At 39.2% G+C, this 16,769-nt stretch overlaps 1 protein-coding gene across 4 annotated transcripts in view; it reads right to left on the minus strand.

The window, feature by feature from the left end:
* Positions 1-16,769, minus strand: part of VPS41 (VPS41 subunit of HOPS complex) — a 178,463-nt gene that overhangs the window by 122,771 nt on the left and 38,923 nt on the right. For all 4 annotated transcript variants that reach the window (XM_014559811.2, XM_032484254.1, XM_032484253.1 and 1 more), the window contains exon 4: positions 13,763-13,840. In XM_014559811.2, the coding sequence (XP_014415297.1) occupies positions 13,763-13,840 (78 nt within the window). The remainder of the gene's footprint in view (positions 1-13,762; positions 13,841-16,769) is intronic.

Here is a 16,769-nt window from a genome sequence, read left to right on the forward strand (position 1 = left end):
AAGGTGTCCTCTGCAGCTGGCCACGTCCCCAGGATCCCCAGCCTACAAGGTCCTAACAACAATTCCAGAAAACAAAATCCCTTTTTTCCCAGAGAATACTGCCCTAACTGCACGTAATACATTTTTTTCTATACGAGTTAAGGCGACAGAAATGGAGTTGGCATCCCTGAGACCATGTAACTAGAAAATGAATAAGCATATTCTTCTTTTTTCTTATTAGTATTCATTAAAATAAAGCCCCGCACGCTCTCCAAGTCCTAAGGCCCTGCCACGCCACTGCTTGGCCACCTTGGAGAACAAACTTCTTCGAACTTGGAGAAAAGCGGCTCAAGAAAGCCGAACACAGCGCAAACCCACGATGGCTACAGAGTTACGTGAACATCCCAAGGTCCCCAGACACCCCTGATGAATTTCTCAGTGTAAAGTTAACGGCACCATCAGTGATAGAGGAGGAGTCTGTTAGGGATATTAAAGCTCTTACTTCCTCCTCTCACTGTTATTTATGACTTGATAGCAGCAGGGATGCTAATGCATCCTATTTATCTCAAACCAACTTCTGAGAAAGTGAAGTCTTTGTGTTTCCACAGGTTGGGGAGGAAAAAAAATCACTTATCTAAAAAGGGCACTACGAATAGTTTAAATAGCTGAGACCAAGTCATTAACCAAATGGAAAATGCCTCACTTACTTTTCCAGACATCAGATGAAGACAGACCACTTAAAACTTCACCAATTCAGCTCTATCTTCACTGCAGAAATTAATGTTATAATGCTCTCCGGTGTGAAATCACTGCATTATCAATTCTCCATTAAGTCATCTCCCAAGTAGGCTGAATTCTCTCAACAGTTCTCAAGAGAAGCATCTTGGAAACTGAGCTGCAATGTCTCTGCGCTGAAAAGAAATTCCTGAAGTCAACTAACTAGAGCTGCACTGAGATCCATTTCCAGAACCCAGTTACATAAGTAAACGTGTTCTTAAAACGCCAAGGAAGTAGAGCTGCTTGTGCCCTGTGAGAAAAGATACCCACTGCTCAACTAAACAAAGGGTCTGATGGAGCAGGGGGCGAACCGGTGGCGGACAACAGGTGTGTCACAGAAGCTTCTCTCTTCTTCCCTTCTTTCTCCTTTTTTCCTTCCTGCCACCCTCCCTCCCTCCCTAAGTTCATCTGCCCTGTACACAACATACATTATGAAAGCCAACCGCACAAATGAATTCAAAAATAACAGCTCCCCCTTGGGAAGCATCGTAAATGCCTGTGATCTGACTCGACTTGATTCCATTCCTCATAATGGCTATCAGTTACTGAGCCTTGCACTAAATATTTTATCATAAATTGAATTATTTTACAAATAATCTTTCAAATAAAACCACACAAATCAGGGATGTGACTGTGTTCGACATTTTATAAAGACAGAAAGTGAAAGAGAAGTTAAATAATGAATATAGGGCAAGGGCTGGAAGCCAGGAGCCTGATCTCGAGCCTGGCTCACAGCCACAGACACACTGCCCGACCCCCACCTCAGGACCACAGCCGGCCCACTCCAGAGCCTGGCCAGCCACCCCTCTGCTGGGCATCACTGCCCCTTCAGCCTTCATCTCCAATCATCCCATCAGCACTTCTCTTTCCACATCCCTTCTGGAACAGCTGGATTTCCAATAATGCAACTGAGTCAAGACCTGAAGTGGGGTCAAGGAAAGAAAATGGGAAATCAGTAGGTTCAGGAGGTTATAAATTTTGTGTCATTTTGTTTTTCTGGCAAGACGGGAACTTCAGACGCCATCATGATATCAAGGAATAAATCCTCCTCCTCGCAGTACAGTGTAGACTTTTTTTTCTTGAGTAAGAACGAAGACTTAAATGCAAAACGCAAAACTCTTAAAACTTTTGGAAGAAAATACAGAAGGATCTCTTTACAACTTCGTAGAAGCAAAAAAAATTTTCCCACAGAAGACAAAAAATATAAACCATAAATGAGAAGACTGATAAATGGTTACTGCATTTAAATTAAAAAAAAAAAACTTCTGAACAAATAAAAATATCATAAATGAAATATTAAAGGATAAATCATAGACCAGAAGACATCTGTCAGTCTTTCAACAAGAAGTGTCTGGGCTTTACACGCCCTCCACCACCGGAGGAGAACCCAGTTCTCTGGCCCACCACCAGGGTCTGCTCTCTGGCGCTGATCAGACTTTTAAACGTTTGTCCAACTGACGGGTGTGAAATGGCATCTCACTGTCGGGTTCACTTCATGTTTCCCTGACGACTCTGTCATTACTAGAGAAAGCGAGCATCTTTTTTATTGGACACATTTGGTGTTCTCCATCTGAGAACTTTCTGATCATACTGTTTGCCCAATTTCTTTCTGGGTTGCTTGCGTTCTCCTTATTCATCTGTATGAGTCTGTTATATAAGTAACATTTTAAAAAAATATGTGTTGTTAAAACTTGCTACAAACACCTTATGATTACAGCTTCCGTAGCACTTAAAGAATCAAAACAAATGAACAAACAAAAACAATAAAGTTCAGATTTAAAGTATTAAATTTAAAATGGATAATGAAAATGGATGTTGTCCTAAAAGTAAATCATCACTGTTTTATTTAACAGTATAAAGATTTATTTATAAGCATTAAATTTGACTTGCTGGTGACTTCTGATTTTGAGCCATCGCATGAGTCACCCAGACTAACGTTGTTATTTTTGCTTGTAAACAATGAACTTTTTAATTACAAATCAGTTTAGAGCTTTACACAACACTGACAAATTATTTGAGCTAACAATTCTCAAGAGTACACAGCCTCATTAGTCAACAACAACCACCAAAAAACCCCAAAACAAAAAAACCAAAATACACTGAATCCATAAATTCCCATTAGTAAGAAATCGAAGCGACAAAGAATTTTTGAATGCTAACAGCCAATGCTGCTGAAGAGATATAGTGACATATTCTCATACAGTGCTGGTGGGAATATAAATCGGTACCTAAGTGACGTGAAACACAGCAATATGGAACAAACTTGAAAATGTTCAGTGTCTGCCCTAGTGATTTCCCCTCCAAGGCTTTGTTTTAAAGAAATAGTCACAAGATGCCCCAGCCGACGCAAGGATGCTCATCCCTGAATCACTCCCAGGTTTCGCATCCTTCACTGGGTGTACAGGGCACTGGGAAGTTGGCTCCTGGACAGCTCCAGGCACTTACAGACCTGCTTTTTTCATTAAGAAACACATTCTATATGATTAGAGGAGGGGCTCGCACCCCTCCCCTAATCCCCACCTGCAACTCAGTACTGGCCAGAGCATCCTACCAAATGACCCAGAGCAACTGCTTCCAGTAGAAATACGTACCCCAACCAGGTTCATCACAGTCATCCCCGGCAGGCTCTTGGCAGAGTCACTGAAGGAGTCCTACCTTGTTTACGAGCATTATGGTCCTGTGGCACCACTCTCGAGCTGTGTGACCATCATGCCCACAGGACAAAAAGAGCCTATCCCAGAAATGGGCCCTCTAAGACCCTGTCTGGACCCCGAAGCCCCACTTGACTTACAAAGGAGCCAGGAAATCCCGCTGTTGGTTAAGCCCAGCTGAGATGGTCTGTCACTGAGCAACCAAAGTGCCTGGATTAATATATTCATTATTTTTACACTAAAGTAAAATGGAATCAAACTTTTATACCACCTCACAGGGCATTTAATTCTCTCCTTCTGAGATGAAACTCTTTTGGAAAATCTAACAAAATTCTGGTAGACTTTCTGCTACCAGGCAGATGTACCCAAACGAGATATTCTGCCCAGAAGTTATTGCAAACAAGTCCATTTTTCCTGCCTAAAATACAGTGCCCATATCCTTGGGAAACCTAAAAACAAATCTGAACCTATCCAGTTACTCCACTCCCAGTCATTATATCATTTCCATAAAAGGTGGAGCTTCCCCCAAAAGCGATATACAATACAGAACACGCATCACTCATGCAAATATAGAACCGAAACAGGAAAAAGATACTGATAATATTGGTAAAATCCTTCCACTCTCATGTAGGCTGCATTTTTGGTATGTTTCCCAACTATATTTCATCGGTCAGAAACAAGGAAAATGGTAAACAAAAAAATTTTAAATACAGATTTTTTTTTTTTCCTTTTGACTCACAACCTAAAGAAAGGCCAAAGAAATCAGCAACTAGATAATCCAATCCCATCCTGTACGGGTGTCATTTATAATGCCCAGTACCTTAAAGAATACACAGCAGTTTGGGCTTACACAGATGCAAATAATGTTAAGTATTTTGATGGGTAAACATCACCTCTGGGAACATGTTATTCTATTATTTCCGTAGCTTCTCATTTTTATTTTTTAAAAATTGCTTTATTGAGATATACTCGACATACCATAATGTGCAAATATTTAAAGTGTAAATTTGGCTAAGTTGTGACGCATGTATGCACTCATGAAACCTTTGCCACAACTGATATAATAAATACATCTATCAGCCCTGAAAGCTCCCTCATGCCGCTTTATAATCTCTGACCGTCTCCAAGCAACCAGTGATTCGCTGTCACTATAGATTTGTTTGCATCTTCTAGAATTTTATATAAATGCAGCCACATAATATGTAGCCTTTTGAGTCTGGCTTCTTTCATTTAGCATGGTAGATCTGAGATCCATTCATGTTGTGGCATATATCAAAAGTTTGTCCCTTTTTTTTTTTTTTTTTTTTTTACTGATGAGTAGAATGGCACCATAAGGATATATCACATTTTGTGTATCCATTCACCTGTAGATGGACCTATCCACTTTGGGGCTGTCATAATAAAAACGACGTGAACATTCATGTACCAAGTCTTCCTACGAGCATATGCTTTCATCTCCTAGGGGTGAAATGGCTGGACCACATGGTAGGTGCATGTTTAATGGTTTTAAAAAACTGCTGAACTGTTTTCCAAAGTGGTCACACCGTTTTACATTTCCACCAGTAGTGGACGAGTTCCGGTTTCTCTCTGCCTGTACAACACTTGCTATGGTCAGTCTTTAAGTGTAATTTTAGCTACTCTAAGAGGTGTTTAGCAGTATGCATCGTTCCATTTTACTTTCTTATGTTTTAATATGAATTTTCCCCCTTTCTATCAATTAAACTAACAAAAGCTAAAGTTTGCCTTCTAGCAAGTGCTAAGAGTTAACAGCTGCCCGGAGATAATGGATTACTTTTTACTAGAGGTTTAACTAAGGATCAAGTGACAGGAATACAACAGAGGAATTCCATGTCTTGGATGGATAGATGAACGAAATCTCCTTTAAGTTCTCATTTATCATAATATATCATGATTCTATCAAATCAAGAAAACTTGGTCATTATAGCCAAAGAAATAATTTCTAGAGAAGGCTAATAAAATAAAGCTATTCAAATCAAAAAACAGAGCTTGTTTAAGGAAGAAGTAATAATACTGTATTTTGAAACATACTCTGTCAGGGTTTCCAGAGACTAAAAAGGCTATTACTGACAAAACAAACTCAAGGTATAATTATTTGTTATTAAAATATATACAAACATTATGGAGATTCCTTAAAAAATTAAAAACAGTTACCATATGCTCCAGCAATCCGACTCCTGGGCATATATCCCAGGAAAATTCTAATTCAAAAAGATACACGCACTCCAATGTTCACAGCAGCACTATTTACAATAGCCAAGACACAAAAACAACCTAAATGTCCATCAACAGATGACTGGATAAAGAAGTTGTGGTGTATATGTACACAACAGACTAATATTCAGCCGTAAAAGAATGAAATAAAGCCATTTGCAGCAACATGGATGGACCTGGAGATGATCATACTAAGTGAAGTTCCAGAAAGAGAAAGACAAGTATCACATGTTATCACCTATATGTGGAATCTAAAAAATGATACAAATGAACTTATTTACAAAATAGAAACAAACTCACAGACACAGAAAACTTATGGTTACCAAAGGGGAAAGGGGTGGGGGAAAGATAAATCAGGTGGCTGGGATTACCAGACACAAACTACTATGCATAAAACAGATAAACAACAAGGCCCTGCAGTACAGCACATATATTCAATACCTTGTAATAACCTATAATGAAAAAGGATATGTGCGTGCGTGTGTGTGTGTGTGTGTGTGTGTGTGTGTGTGTGTATGTGACTGAATCACTATCCTGTACACCAGAAACTAATACAACACCATGCATCAACTATACTTCAACAGCAATAACAACAACAAAAATAAACAGACGCTCATACCCACATATAAAACTCCTACCTTCTGTTCCATGACATCTGATTCCCATCACTGTTCTGGTTTGACCTGCTTCCCTAAACACTCGGAACTCCAAAGTCGGTCACCATGAAGACACTCATGAAAACACTCCTTTTCTTTTTCCTTCGGTTCTTCTGCCAGACCTGCTGCTCACGTCCCCTCTCACTGCACCTCACTATCCATTCTCTCCTCTCCAGTCCCTTATTCTCAAGCAACTGGAGAAAAACCAAAAGGGATATGTAGATAAAAAGTCTATGATCAACATTCCTTGCCCTTTCTGATTCTCTGCTTCCCAGGAAGCTTGCATCACCCGACCCAGACTCATACCAACAATTGAAAAATGCTCATTCATCCGTCAAGATTCACCTCAGCTTTCGCTTTCTCCCTCTTGCAAAGCTAAGCACTCTGCCTCCGAGTCTCCACGGTGGTCCTAGTCCTTTGACTCTTCTTACTTTGTGACAAGCCCCTGACCCCCAAAGAAAGAAGCTCCAGCATCAGGCTCCCCTTCTACAGAATGAGTCCACAGGCTCTCTGGGAGTCAGGCCCCAGTCTACTACCCAGTTCAGAGTCAAGTTCCAAAAAGTTACCGACACTTCAACCTTGACATTGAGGTATGTGGAGCACCAAGGTAATTTCATTCAGTGAAGACATATTTTATTGTATTTTTCAGTTGAGTTATTTGATATCTTATTTCTAAAATGTGTTAACGCTGCAGCCACCTCGGGGAATTTTTTTAATTTTAGTTATATCAGAGATAGTTGCCCAAATGTAGTTACGACTTAAAGGCCAGGTATGACAACATTCTGTAAGCATGACGCTTTCGCTATTTTCAATGAGAGGAGCATCCTTAAAGCTGAACATGCTTCTTAGCCGCCTCCGTACATAGATGCTACCAAAGTTATCAAGCTACCTATAAACCACTTAATCCACACACTGGAGATTATTTCAGAAAAAGAGGCAGAACACTGGAAATACGACTTTCCTTGGCATCATTTATCAGAAGTTTGATTTCCACTTAAGTAATTCTCAGCTCATTTGACATATTTCTTATCACTCAAAATACTGAGTCCAAATATAGAAAACTGATTCTTTAAACACATAAGAATCTGAGGCCTGTCAATCAGCCTTAGACAGTACAGTACAGACAATGGCACATCTGAGCCAACAAGGTACCACTCGGATAATCTCAAAAGATACACGCCCTGCTTCCCAAGTGAGGATGCCACATCTGGATCTGCACACTGTCGATGGGATGATAAATAAGTACCACATGACCAAGAGTAGAGCAAAGTTTCTTAGTCCAGGATAGAGAGCTTAAGTTTTTAGATCTGCTCCGAGAATTCTTTGAATGAAGAGTAGTCACCCCACACGTTATCCTGGCTACATTATGAATGAGCCTAACAGAGCCGAGCTTTTCGGTAATAATGAAGGCCTGGTATCTCGGTTTTAATCTCAGAGATGGCCATGCCCATGTGATTCCCCAGAATGTGCACAATTATCTTGATGTAGGAAAGCAAGGTGCGAAACCCCAATTATCTGGAAGAGTCCAGATACACAGAACTTTACAGATTTGGAACTATGAGTTCAGCCAAGTTCTATCGATTTTTCACTATTTATGAGCTCTTGTGCTGAGCACCAAGGATGCAGAGAGCAATCACACACAGCAACTGCCTTCAGGAGGTGCACATTCTCTGGAGAGACTGACACAGATGCAAATAACCTCAACAAAAGTACATTTTTCTGGAAGTGGAGGTGACAGGCAGAAGGAAATGATTATACCATGTGAAGGACAGTAGAGGTGTTTGTGCAGATTAAAGATGCAATCAAGAAGCTTAAAGGAACACTCAATTTTCAGGATTATATTGGCAAAGAGGGAGATGAGAGAGAAGACAAGTATTTCTTTTGCTGAAACATAAAAATAAAAGACGGGCGATGCTATAAACAACACTTACATCTCAACACAAAAGGAAGAGAAAAGAAGAGCTGATTTATATTAGAGATGAATTCCTCTAAGCCAAAGAGAGCAGCCAAAGGCCAGGAATGCAATCCAAAAACGTGGCTGAGTCCCAAGGCCCAGAGAGAGAGAGAGAGATGAAACCATGGTCGCTCCCAGGTAGGCTCCAGTCACAAAAACATCTTTTTAAAACTTAGGTGAGGGCAATGTCTAGATACGTGAGGAAGGCCTAAATGAACCAGCAGAGGTGGGTAGAAGAGTAAGCAGGCAGGAAACACAGAACCAAAGCAGCTCAAGCCCAGTGTTCCTCAAGCTTACTGACTAAGCACCTTTTATATCTAGAGTGCTTTCTAACCTCTCCTCAGCTTCTACACTTTGATGACTTTATGAATCCCCATAGCAACTAGGAAAGGTCTAAGTATATCTTGAAAACCTGCTAAGTATCACAGAATTAAAGGCTTACTTTCCATAAGCAGGAGCTAAGGTTCTGAACTCCATATAAAAATCTCTAATTATCAATCCACTGGGGAGTTGAGGGTTGAATAATACACAGGAGAGCAGAGATTTGACTCCCAGGGACCTTCTTGAGAGACTAACAGATAAAGAACCAGCTTCATGGATATGATTCAAGATGATTTCAGCCAATATGCTTACTGGGTACCAAACAGCCCCAGAGAAAAAAGAGGGGGAGAAAAAGGGGGAGAGGTACAGCGGGAGATACGACCCAGACCTCCCAAACCTTGAACATGAATATGAATCGACATGATGAGGGACTAACACTGCAAGCGAAATAGCGATAATTCAGGAGTTCGGAGAAAGGAGAAGATATCTCAGGACAATAATCCAAGGGGAAGCACGTGAAGGAAAGAACACGGTTTCACGGAAGAAGGGCATTCTAGAAAAATGTGATTAAAAGGTTGGAAAAAGCATGTCCAAGTCAGTATCTGAAGACAGTGAATAGCTCAGAATGACCGCAGAGCTAAGAAACTAAAACTAAGATTGGGAAGGTAGGTTTCGGCCAGACAACAAGGGTCTTGAATGCTGAGCTGAAAACCAGGACCTGATCCAGGAAGTTGTGAGGAGCTGTCCAGGGTTCTCAGAGACACTGTGATTAGATAGATGGGTGGGGAGGACAGGTGGAAACAAAGAGACCTCTTAGGACGGTGCTTAAAAAACTGCACCGTGAGCTAACTTTCACACAAATCTGGGTTTTTAATACCATTCGACCATAAGGAAGCATCGAAGATCAGCAGTAAGGAACAGAGTGTACTTGTTTAAAACCAAATCAAAAACAGGAATAGAGTATTAACAAACTCTGCTATCTGGAATTCGAGGAGAGTCCTGAACCCATGGCTTCTTATAAGAGATTAATTTCCTAAATTTCATATTTATCTTAATATAAAATGCCCAGTAAGCCCTTGTTCTATTTTGTTTTCCTCTCTCTCTCTTTTTTTTTTTTTTTTTTGTAACTCTCCACTTTTCAGGTATTATCTAATGTCACCGTGATGGCCAATCCTTTTCGTTTTCTATTTTCAGCAAAGAAAGAAGACACACAGAGGTAAAGAACAGAAATCTGTCTGGTCAGTGGAATTCTCTGGTCTTCCTCCAGCACACTTAGAAAGAATAAAGGTTTAAAACATATGGAATAGTGCTCCAAAATAATTTGCTCAATGCTTCAAAGTAAGTACTCCCAATTAGTAAGCTGTAAATTACTATGCTTAAGGAAAGTGGAGGCTCTTAAACAGAGAGTACTACCGTGATTAATGACACTATATGGGCAGAGATGCCAAGCGGGAATTTAAAAGGAATTTGAGATCCTCTGAGGATTTTGAAGTCACATGTTACACACCGTGTTAAGGAATTAAGACAACCATTATCCAGGAGACTACGACCTGATATATATTCAAGGGGGCAATTTTCTTAGCAACTTGAGCCTCTTTACATGAGAAACTGGGCCTATTTTAATTTCAATCTGTGATTTAAGTAAAAGTGAACTGTATCAATTAAATCAGAATTAACAAAGTTCTATCCAGAAAAAAAAAAACTTTAAAAAATATACATGTGTGGCCAAAGCATTTTAATGAACATATATTCTGAGTATCCTTTCAGCTGTATTAAAATCTGAGTACCAACATGCAAAATAAATCATCACCCTAGTGGTTTTCACTTTTGATCAACAGAAGAACAGTCATAGATGGCTGAATAGCACAGAACCCTCTCTATCAACCTTTTCATGTAATTATAGAAGAATATACAACTGTAAGAATCATCTTAGTGGCATGATTCATTTAAACATAGATCCCTGAACAAGACACCAAGCCAGGGATGTGCTGGTATTTAGAGGTGAGCAGAAGAGACATAGGACAATCTGAGCATTGCTCAGGGTCAAAGACACACGTGTATTTCTGTACGTGTGTGTGCGTTATTGAGGTATAACTCACAAAGAATAAAGCTCACAAATCTCAAATGTGCAGTTCAGTGATTTTTACATACGTACATACCTGGGAAACCATCAAGACAGAGACTTCTCAGCACTTCAGAAGATTCTTCCTGTGCTCTCTCCCCGGTCATTATCTGACCTCCATCATCACAGTCTGACTGTGCCTTCTCTTGACCATCATACAAAAGGAATCATACAACATGTACATATTTGTGTCTAGCTTCTTTGGCTAAACACTAAGATAGTGAAATTCATTCCTGTCTGTTGCCTGTGTCAATAGTTTGTTCATTAATTCAACTTCTAAGAATATACCACCATTCATTTACCCATTCTACTACTGATGAACATTTGGGCTGTTTCCAGTTTGGAGCTATTACAAATTAAGCTGCTATTAAACACCCTTTCTACACATCTGTATTTTTGGTGGATATACGCACTGCATTCAGTTTTCTTGAATATATACCTAGAAGCGGAACTGCTGGGTTATTAGGCAGATATATGCTTGGCTTGTGTAGCATCTGCAAAACAGCATTTCTCCTGAAATATTAATGGGAAAACAAATAACTTTCTTCAACATACAGAATGATTTATTTAGTTATTTTTTCTTCTATATCATATATATTTAAAGAAAAGTTATACAATCTCTAATGCAATGATTCCGTTCCAACACAAATAGCAGAACCATCTGGGAAACCTTTTAAAAATGAAGATTCTTTACGCCCCCGCCTTCTGCCAAACAAAACCCTACTGACAGGTGAGAATTTTGAACTTCTGCTTCGTAACTTTACTACTACAATCAAAAACTTCAAATGCAATAAATGGGTTGAAGAGATATTTCTTAGGAAAATTTAAATGTTATGCAAATATAAGGTATTATTACTTTACCTAACTTTAATTTGTTTAAATTACTGTCATCTAGAAGTAAAAACCAAAGTCAGGGGTGTTTATTCACTAACTTTTTTTAATACTTGTTTCACTCCCACTGCACTTCTAATGAAGAAAACAGTTCTTGATTGAATACGACAATCATTAACATCCAAAGAAATTCTATAAATTCAAGTCATAACAATGATTTTTTAGATTTGAAAGAATCCTTTTTTAAGAGGAATGAGAGTCCCACAAAGCAACCACATCATCAGAAACAAGAAGATAAAATAAGAAAGGAAAAAACTCATCTGAGATGAGAAGCTGAAGGTTAGGGCTCCTTTCAAAAGATACTGGCATTCTGAAATTTGTCACCTGAAAATCACATGCTTAATATGGTAATGGTCATGCAGACCCAGGGCCTCACAAAAAACTTTTCCACCACAGACGATTAAATTCTTGTGTGAAGGAAACAAACAAAAAGAGCACCGAACCATCTTCTTCTCCTGCCAAAAAGTAAGTGCAAAGCTATAAAGAAGTTAATTTTCAAAGATGTCATAGAGGCAGGGCTGAAAAAAAACCAAAGAACCAGAAATTACCTGGGAAAGGATGTAGGATTTACCTAGCATAAAACTGACAGGAGAGAAGATGTAAGAAGGCTTATACTGAGAAGATTCAAGGACTGCATGAATGAATGAATGAATGAATGAGTGAGTGAGTGAGTGAGTGAGTGAGTGAGTGAACAAAAGCATGAATAAACTCCTACAGCATTTCCCTTGGCTTCTCTGTTGGCCACGGAACCAGCAGTGTATGCATGCCCTGTGAACCTTAGCAATCAAGCAATTTCTATACAATATTAAAAACAGTTACTTAGAAGCAGAGTGTAACAGAATCACTGAACTGGAGCTGGAAATTTAAGAGACTAACCAGGCAAGCTCTTTTTTCAAGGTGAGGAGACAGAGGTAACGCCACGAAAAAGAACTCTGTCCAGCACCAGCTCACGTTTTACTGGAGGGCAATGGAAAGACTAAATGCTTACTAAATCATCAAAATGGGTGTCCAGTGTCTAGGAGGGAGAAGAGGGAGGGGCAGAAGTGTATCACTCCTGTCTGAACGGGATGCTGAATCGAAACAAGAACCCACAATTTGCCGGACGGATCAGTGTGGTTACAGTGCGTAATTCCCTTCCTGGACTAGTCCAAAGAGTCTAAGGACTCTGTCATCATTCTGTGGTTCCATTTCTTTTCAGCAAAACAAAGCAACCAGTTTCCTTTCACAAACAATGTGTCAGCTTTAGAAACTGTGGTCTCCTTTATGAACTACACCAGGACCTTATGACAGATCTTTCAACAAGTGCTGATGCTTGCTTCAAAAAAGGAGTATCTGCTCCCAAAATGATCACCTTTCTCATCCCAAAGGTTCATATTCACACAACCACGGACACTTCTGATGCTTTCAAGGCACATCTTAAACACCAAAATCAAGCTTCAAATTCAACGTTTCCTTCATCTGTGGTGATTCCAAATCACAATTAAAGCAATGAAGAGCCTGGCTCTTCTCTTTCAGTCAATGTAATCCCCTAAGAGTCCAAGCCTCTAGACATTCACATAAAATATTAGCTTTATATATTTAGAAGAGATAAACTAACCCAGCAAGGTTATCAATCACTTTTCAATTTCATTTGGCATCTGGAGAAGATGATGGGGTACATACTAACAACTGACATTAGTCATCAAATGAGGAGGTTCACACTTAAAGGATTCCACAACCACCCCCCAAGTATGTAAGTTAGCACCAGTAATCACCAATAAAAGCAATTATTTTTTCATTTAATGACAATTCACCTAAACGTTCTACACCGTTACAATTTAAAATGAACACACATAGGAGTACTTTAAATGCTCCATTTAAAGCCAAATGGATGACTATAATTAGAGAATTGCAATTAAACAGATTTATAAAAATAAATTTTTAAAGGCGTTTACATATAAGACACCCACTGAAAATATATAATGTGTGTATATACATATATAGACCTTTTCCTTTAAAAGTTCACCATTAAAATTTTTAGCATAAGGTATAAAGTTCAGAGTTAATCGCTTAGCACTCTGCTTTAATTGGTAACGATCCTTTCTTTAGGCTATTAAAACCCATGGCTAAAACAAATACCCTAAAACATGAATTTCTACATGAAATTTAGCTCACACCTTATTTTGTACTATATACTTACCACATCGAACTTCTGAGTGATATTCCCCTGGACGTCAAGTAAATAAACCTTGCCATAATGTGTGCCCAGAGCCAGGAACTGTAAGAAGAACAGAGGGGTCAGTTTCTTAATGTACCATGAACACACAATTAGTAACCAAACCACCTTCGAAGTCAAGACCCTGAATGCCTGAGTGATCTGCGATGCCTCGGAAGATAACGCGTTCCTTCGAGAAGGCTTGTTTCCAGCTTTGAGGAAATAACAGAACAGGGCCTATTTTATTGCGATTGTGCAAGCTAGCTGTCAGAATGACTCATGGGGACCCTTGTCTACTGACAACTAATGGTGTGTATGCGGTCTGTACACAGTGCCCGATGGACTGAGGCAGCAAATTAAAACGCAGCCGGGAAAGCACGGTCAACCTACAGTTGCATTCGGTGTCTGAAGGGAACGATTAGGAAACTTCCCTTAATGTATGGCAAATAAATGTGCAAATCTGTGCTCTCATTTATGAAATACGCACACCCAGACGACAGAGTACTATTTTTTGGAAAGGAAACTCCATGCCATATTGAGATGAAAAAACTCTGCCATCATTAGAATGCCTCTATAAAAGTAAACGGATAATATTAAGTGTCAATGTTTTCTAATGGAAAAAAAACCCTCTTTTCTGTCACACAAAAAACTGCTGAGCTACATATTCATTTTACGACATGAAGCTAGTTCATAACTCCCACTCTTTCATTAATTCTTGGAAGTAACACGAGACAGACGAGAAGAAACTTTTTAGGACTACCTGACATGGAACAAGAGCTTTCTCTCCCTTTTCCTTTCTCTAAGCATCACTCAAATAGCTCCAAATTCTATTTCACTGCAGGTGAGCATGCTTCGTCGCAAACACTAATGAAATGCTCAAATCTACTGGTGCTACTGAGCGTTTCAGGCAAGCAGCACCATCTTTAAAATATACACATAAATAAATAACCTTACGGAAAGTCAAGATTTAAAAGGATTTAGGAAACTGGAATTGCTTAAAATGAAATTTCAGATCAAGCCCTTAAAATATGAAGCCACATAAAACAGGAGTCACAAAAAAAAAAAAAAAAATGGGGGGAGAGAAGGGGTTCATTAGAAATTCATCCCCTGCAATGCCTTTCACTCCTGCAAGGTTGCCTTTTTTCAAGAAGAAAAAAGTCCCCCGGGTGAGAAAATCAATACTAGTTAATAAAACATCAGGTGTGCAGACATAACTAGGTACGACCATCCCGCTGCACAGGCCTGCCTGAATGCACCAGGTGCCAGGCCGATTAGTCATCCAGGGCCAACAGCGAGCCGGGTGAAAACGGATGCCTGCGCCCTGCAAAGGGGAGGGGACGAGGTAATTCTAGGGGGAAATTAGTCGGAATATTTAAACCCAATGGGGAGGTCTCCTCTAAAGCAAAAGAACATTCTAATCAGAAATAGAGGACTCAGATGGTTGTGTTTTGTTTTTTTTCCACCCTCAGCATAGTGACACTCCAACATTATCTGCAAAGAAAAATACCACGGAATACTAGCTACAAACAATACTCCACTGCATTCGGGGGCTCTCTAGCCGAAAGAACGGGTCTTCAAAGTTCACTGCACCAGACCTGACTATTTGACGGTATTGATTCCCCTCATGAATACTGTATTTAGTTTGTAAGAAAACGAAGGGGGCTTGGATCCTTAAGATGCTTTCACTATTGGGTCATTCTCCAATACCTCTATGAAGGCCATTCTGGAACTTCCAAATCATACTTTATTTTATAAAAGTTTTAAAGGTTCTATGCAGACTATCTTATCAAAATATTAATTCCTTCCTCCCCTCCTTTTTTTCCCCCAAAATTACTAGTTTCTGTCATTTAATATTTAGATAGAAAGGAAACATAAATAATTACTTTGATTTTACAGTTTCAACCTAAAGCTAAAATTACTTTAGAACATCTTTGAAAAAAAAAGAATGCAGTGGTCTTTATGACAAGCTACCTTTTGTTTAGGAAAACATTTCATCCTTTGGATTAGATAAATTATTGCTGTTCCCTTTTAGAAACAAATAACTTCAAGTGCTCTTAAATCAAGTTTGATAAGGCAACCGTATAGATCTTAAAAAATTTATTTAACCGCCAAAACTATCAGTCATCCTTTCATTTGCTAATGCTTTCGATAAGTTAAAATATAAGAAAAAAATGCAAAATCACAAGCATACATATAAATCCTTTAAATATGACTATCCTTCCAGATGCTGAAGGCCTTGCGCTTTTTTTAACTTAATTTTTTTTTTTTCTTTTAACCTGAGAGCACTTAAAATCCAGGGTGGGCAAAGAATAAATATAATTTTATTAGCTGCTTTTATGTTTAAATACAGAAACTTGACTCATTTTATAAACTATCATTTGGGCAACCAATCCTTCTGAATCATCCACTCGCACAACTGCTTTTACTCTGAATAACTGGACGTTTTGTAAGGAGAGCAGAAGAAGCGATAAGCAGTGTTTTCGACCCCACGGAAGAAACAACAATTAGCATATTTCAAATGTGCTCAGCTGTACAGTGATACCCTCTGTTTCACACTGCACTTCATAGTATCCAAAGCATTAGAGCAAAGGAGGGCCTTCGATTACACACAGGAAATAAGTTCAGGGAGTTGATGTGACTTTCCTGGAGACAATCAATGAGTGGCCAGAGAGCTAGGGCCAGCTAAAATATTCTCAACCCGATCAGAAGCCTGGGACATAGAAACAAGGGCCTCAGATCAAGAGCGCATGTTTGAGAAGTTAGCACTGTTTACAGTTCCCACCGTCAGGTTCCTTGGCCAAGTTGGATTAAATATGTTGTTAATAAAGTTTGGTCTCTGGGGAGGCAAACTTTTTTCTCCAATTCATCCATTCAGTGGTTTATTCGGCAAACACACAAAAAAGCACCTATAATGTGCTTAGACAATAAGTAAGAGTGACTTAAAAGGCTGATGGTATAATGATGGAGACTGATACAAAAAATTGGCTAATTA

The sequence above is a fragment of the Camelus ferus genome, chromosome 7 (assembly GCF_009834535.1).
Source record: "Camelus ferus isolate YT-003-E chromosome 7, BCGSAC_Cfer_1.0, whole genome shotgun sequence".
NCBI classification, from domain to species: domain Eukaryota; kingdom Metazoa; phylum Chordata; class Mammalia; order Artiodactyla; family Camelidae; genus Camelus; species Camelus ferus.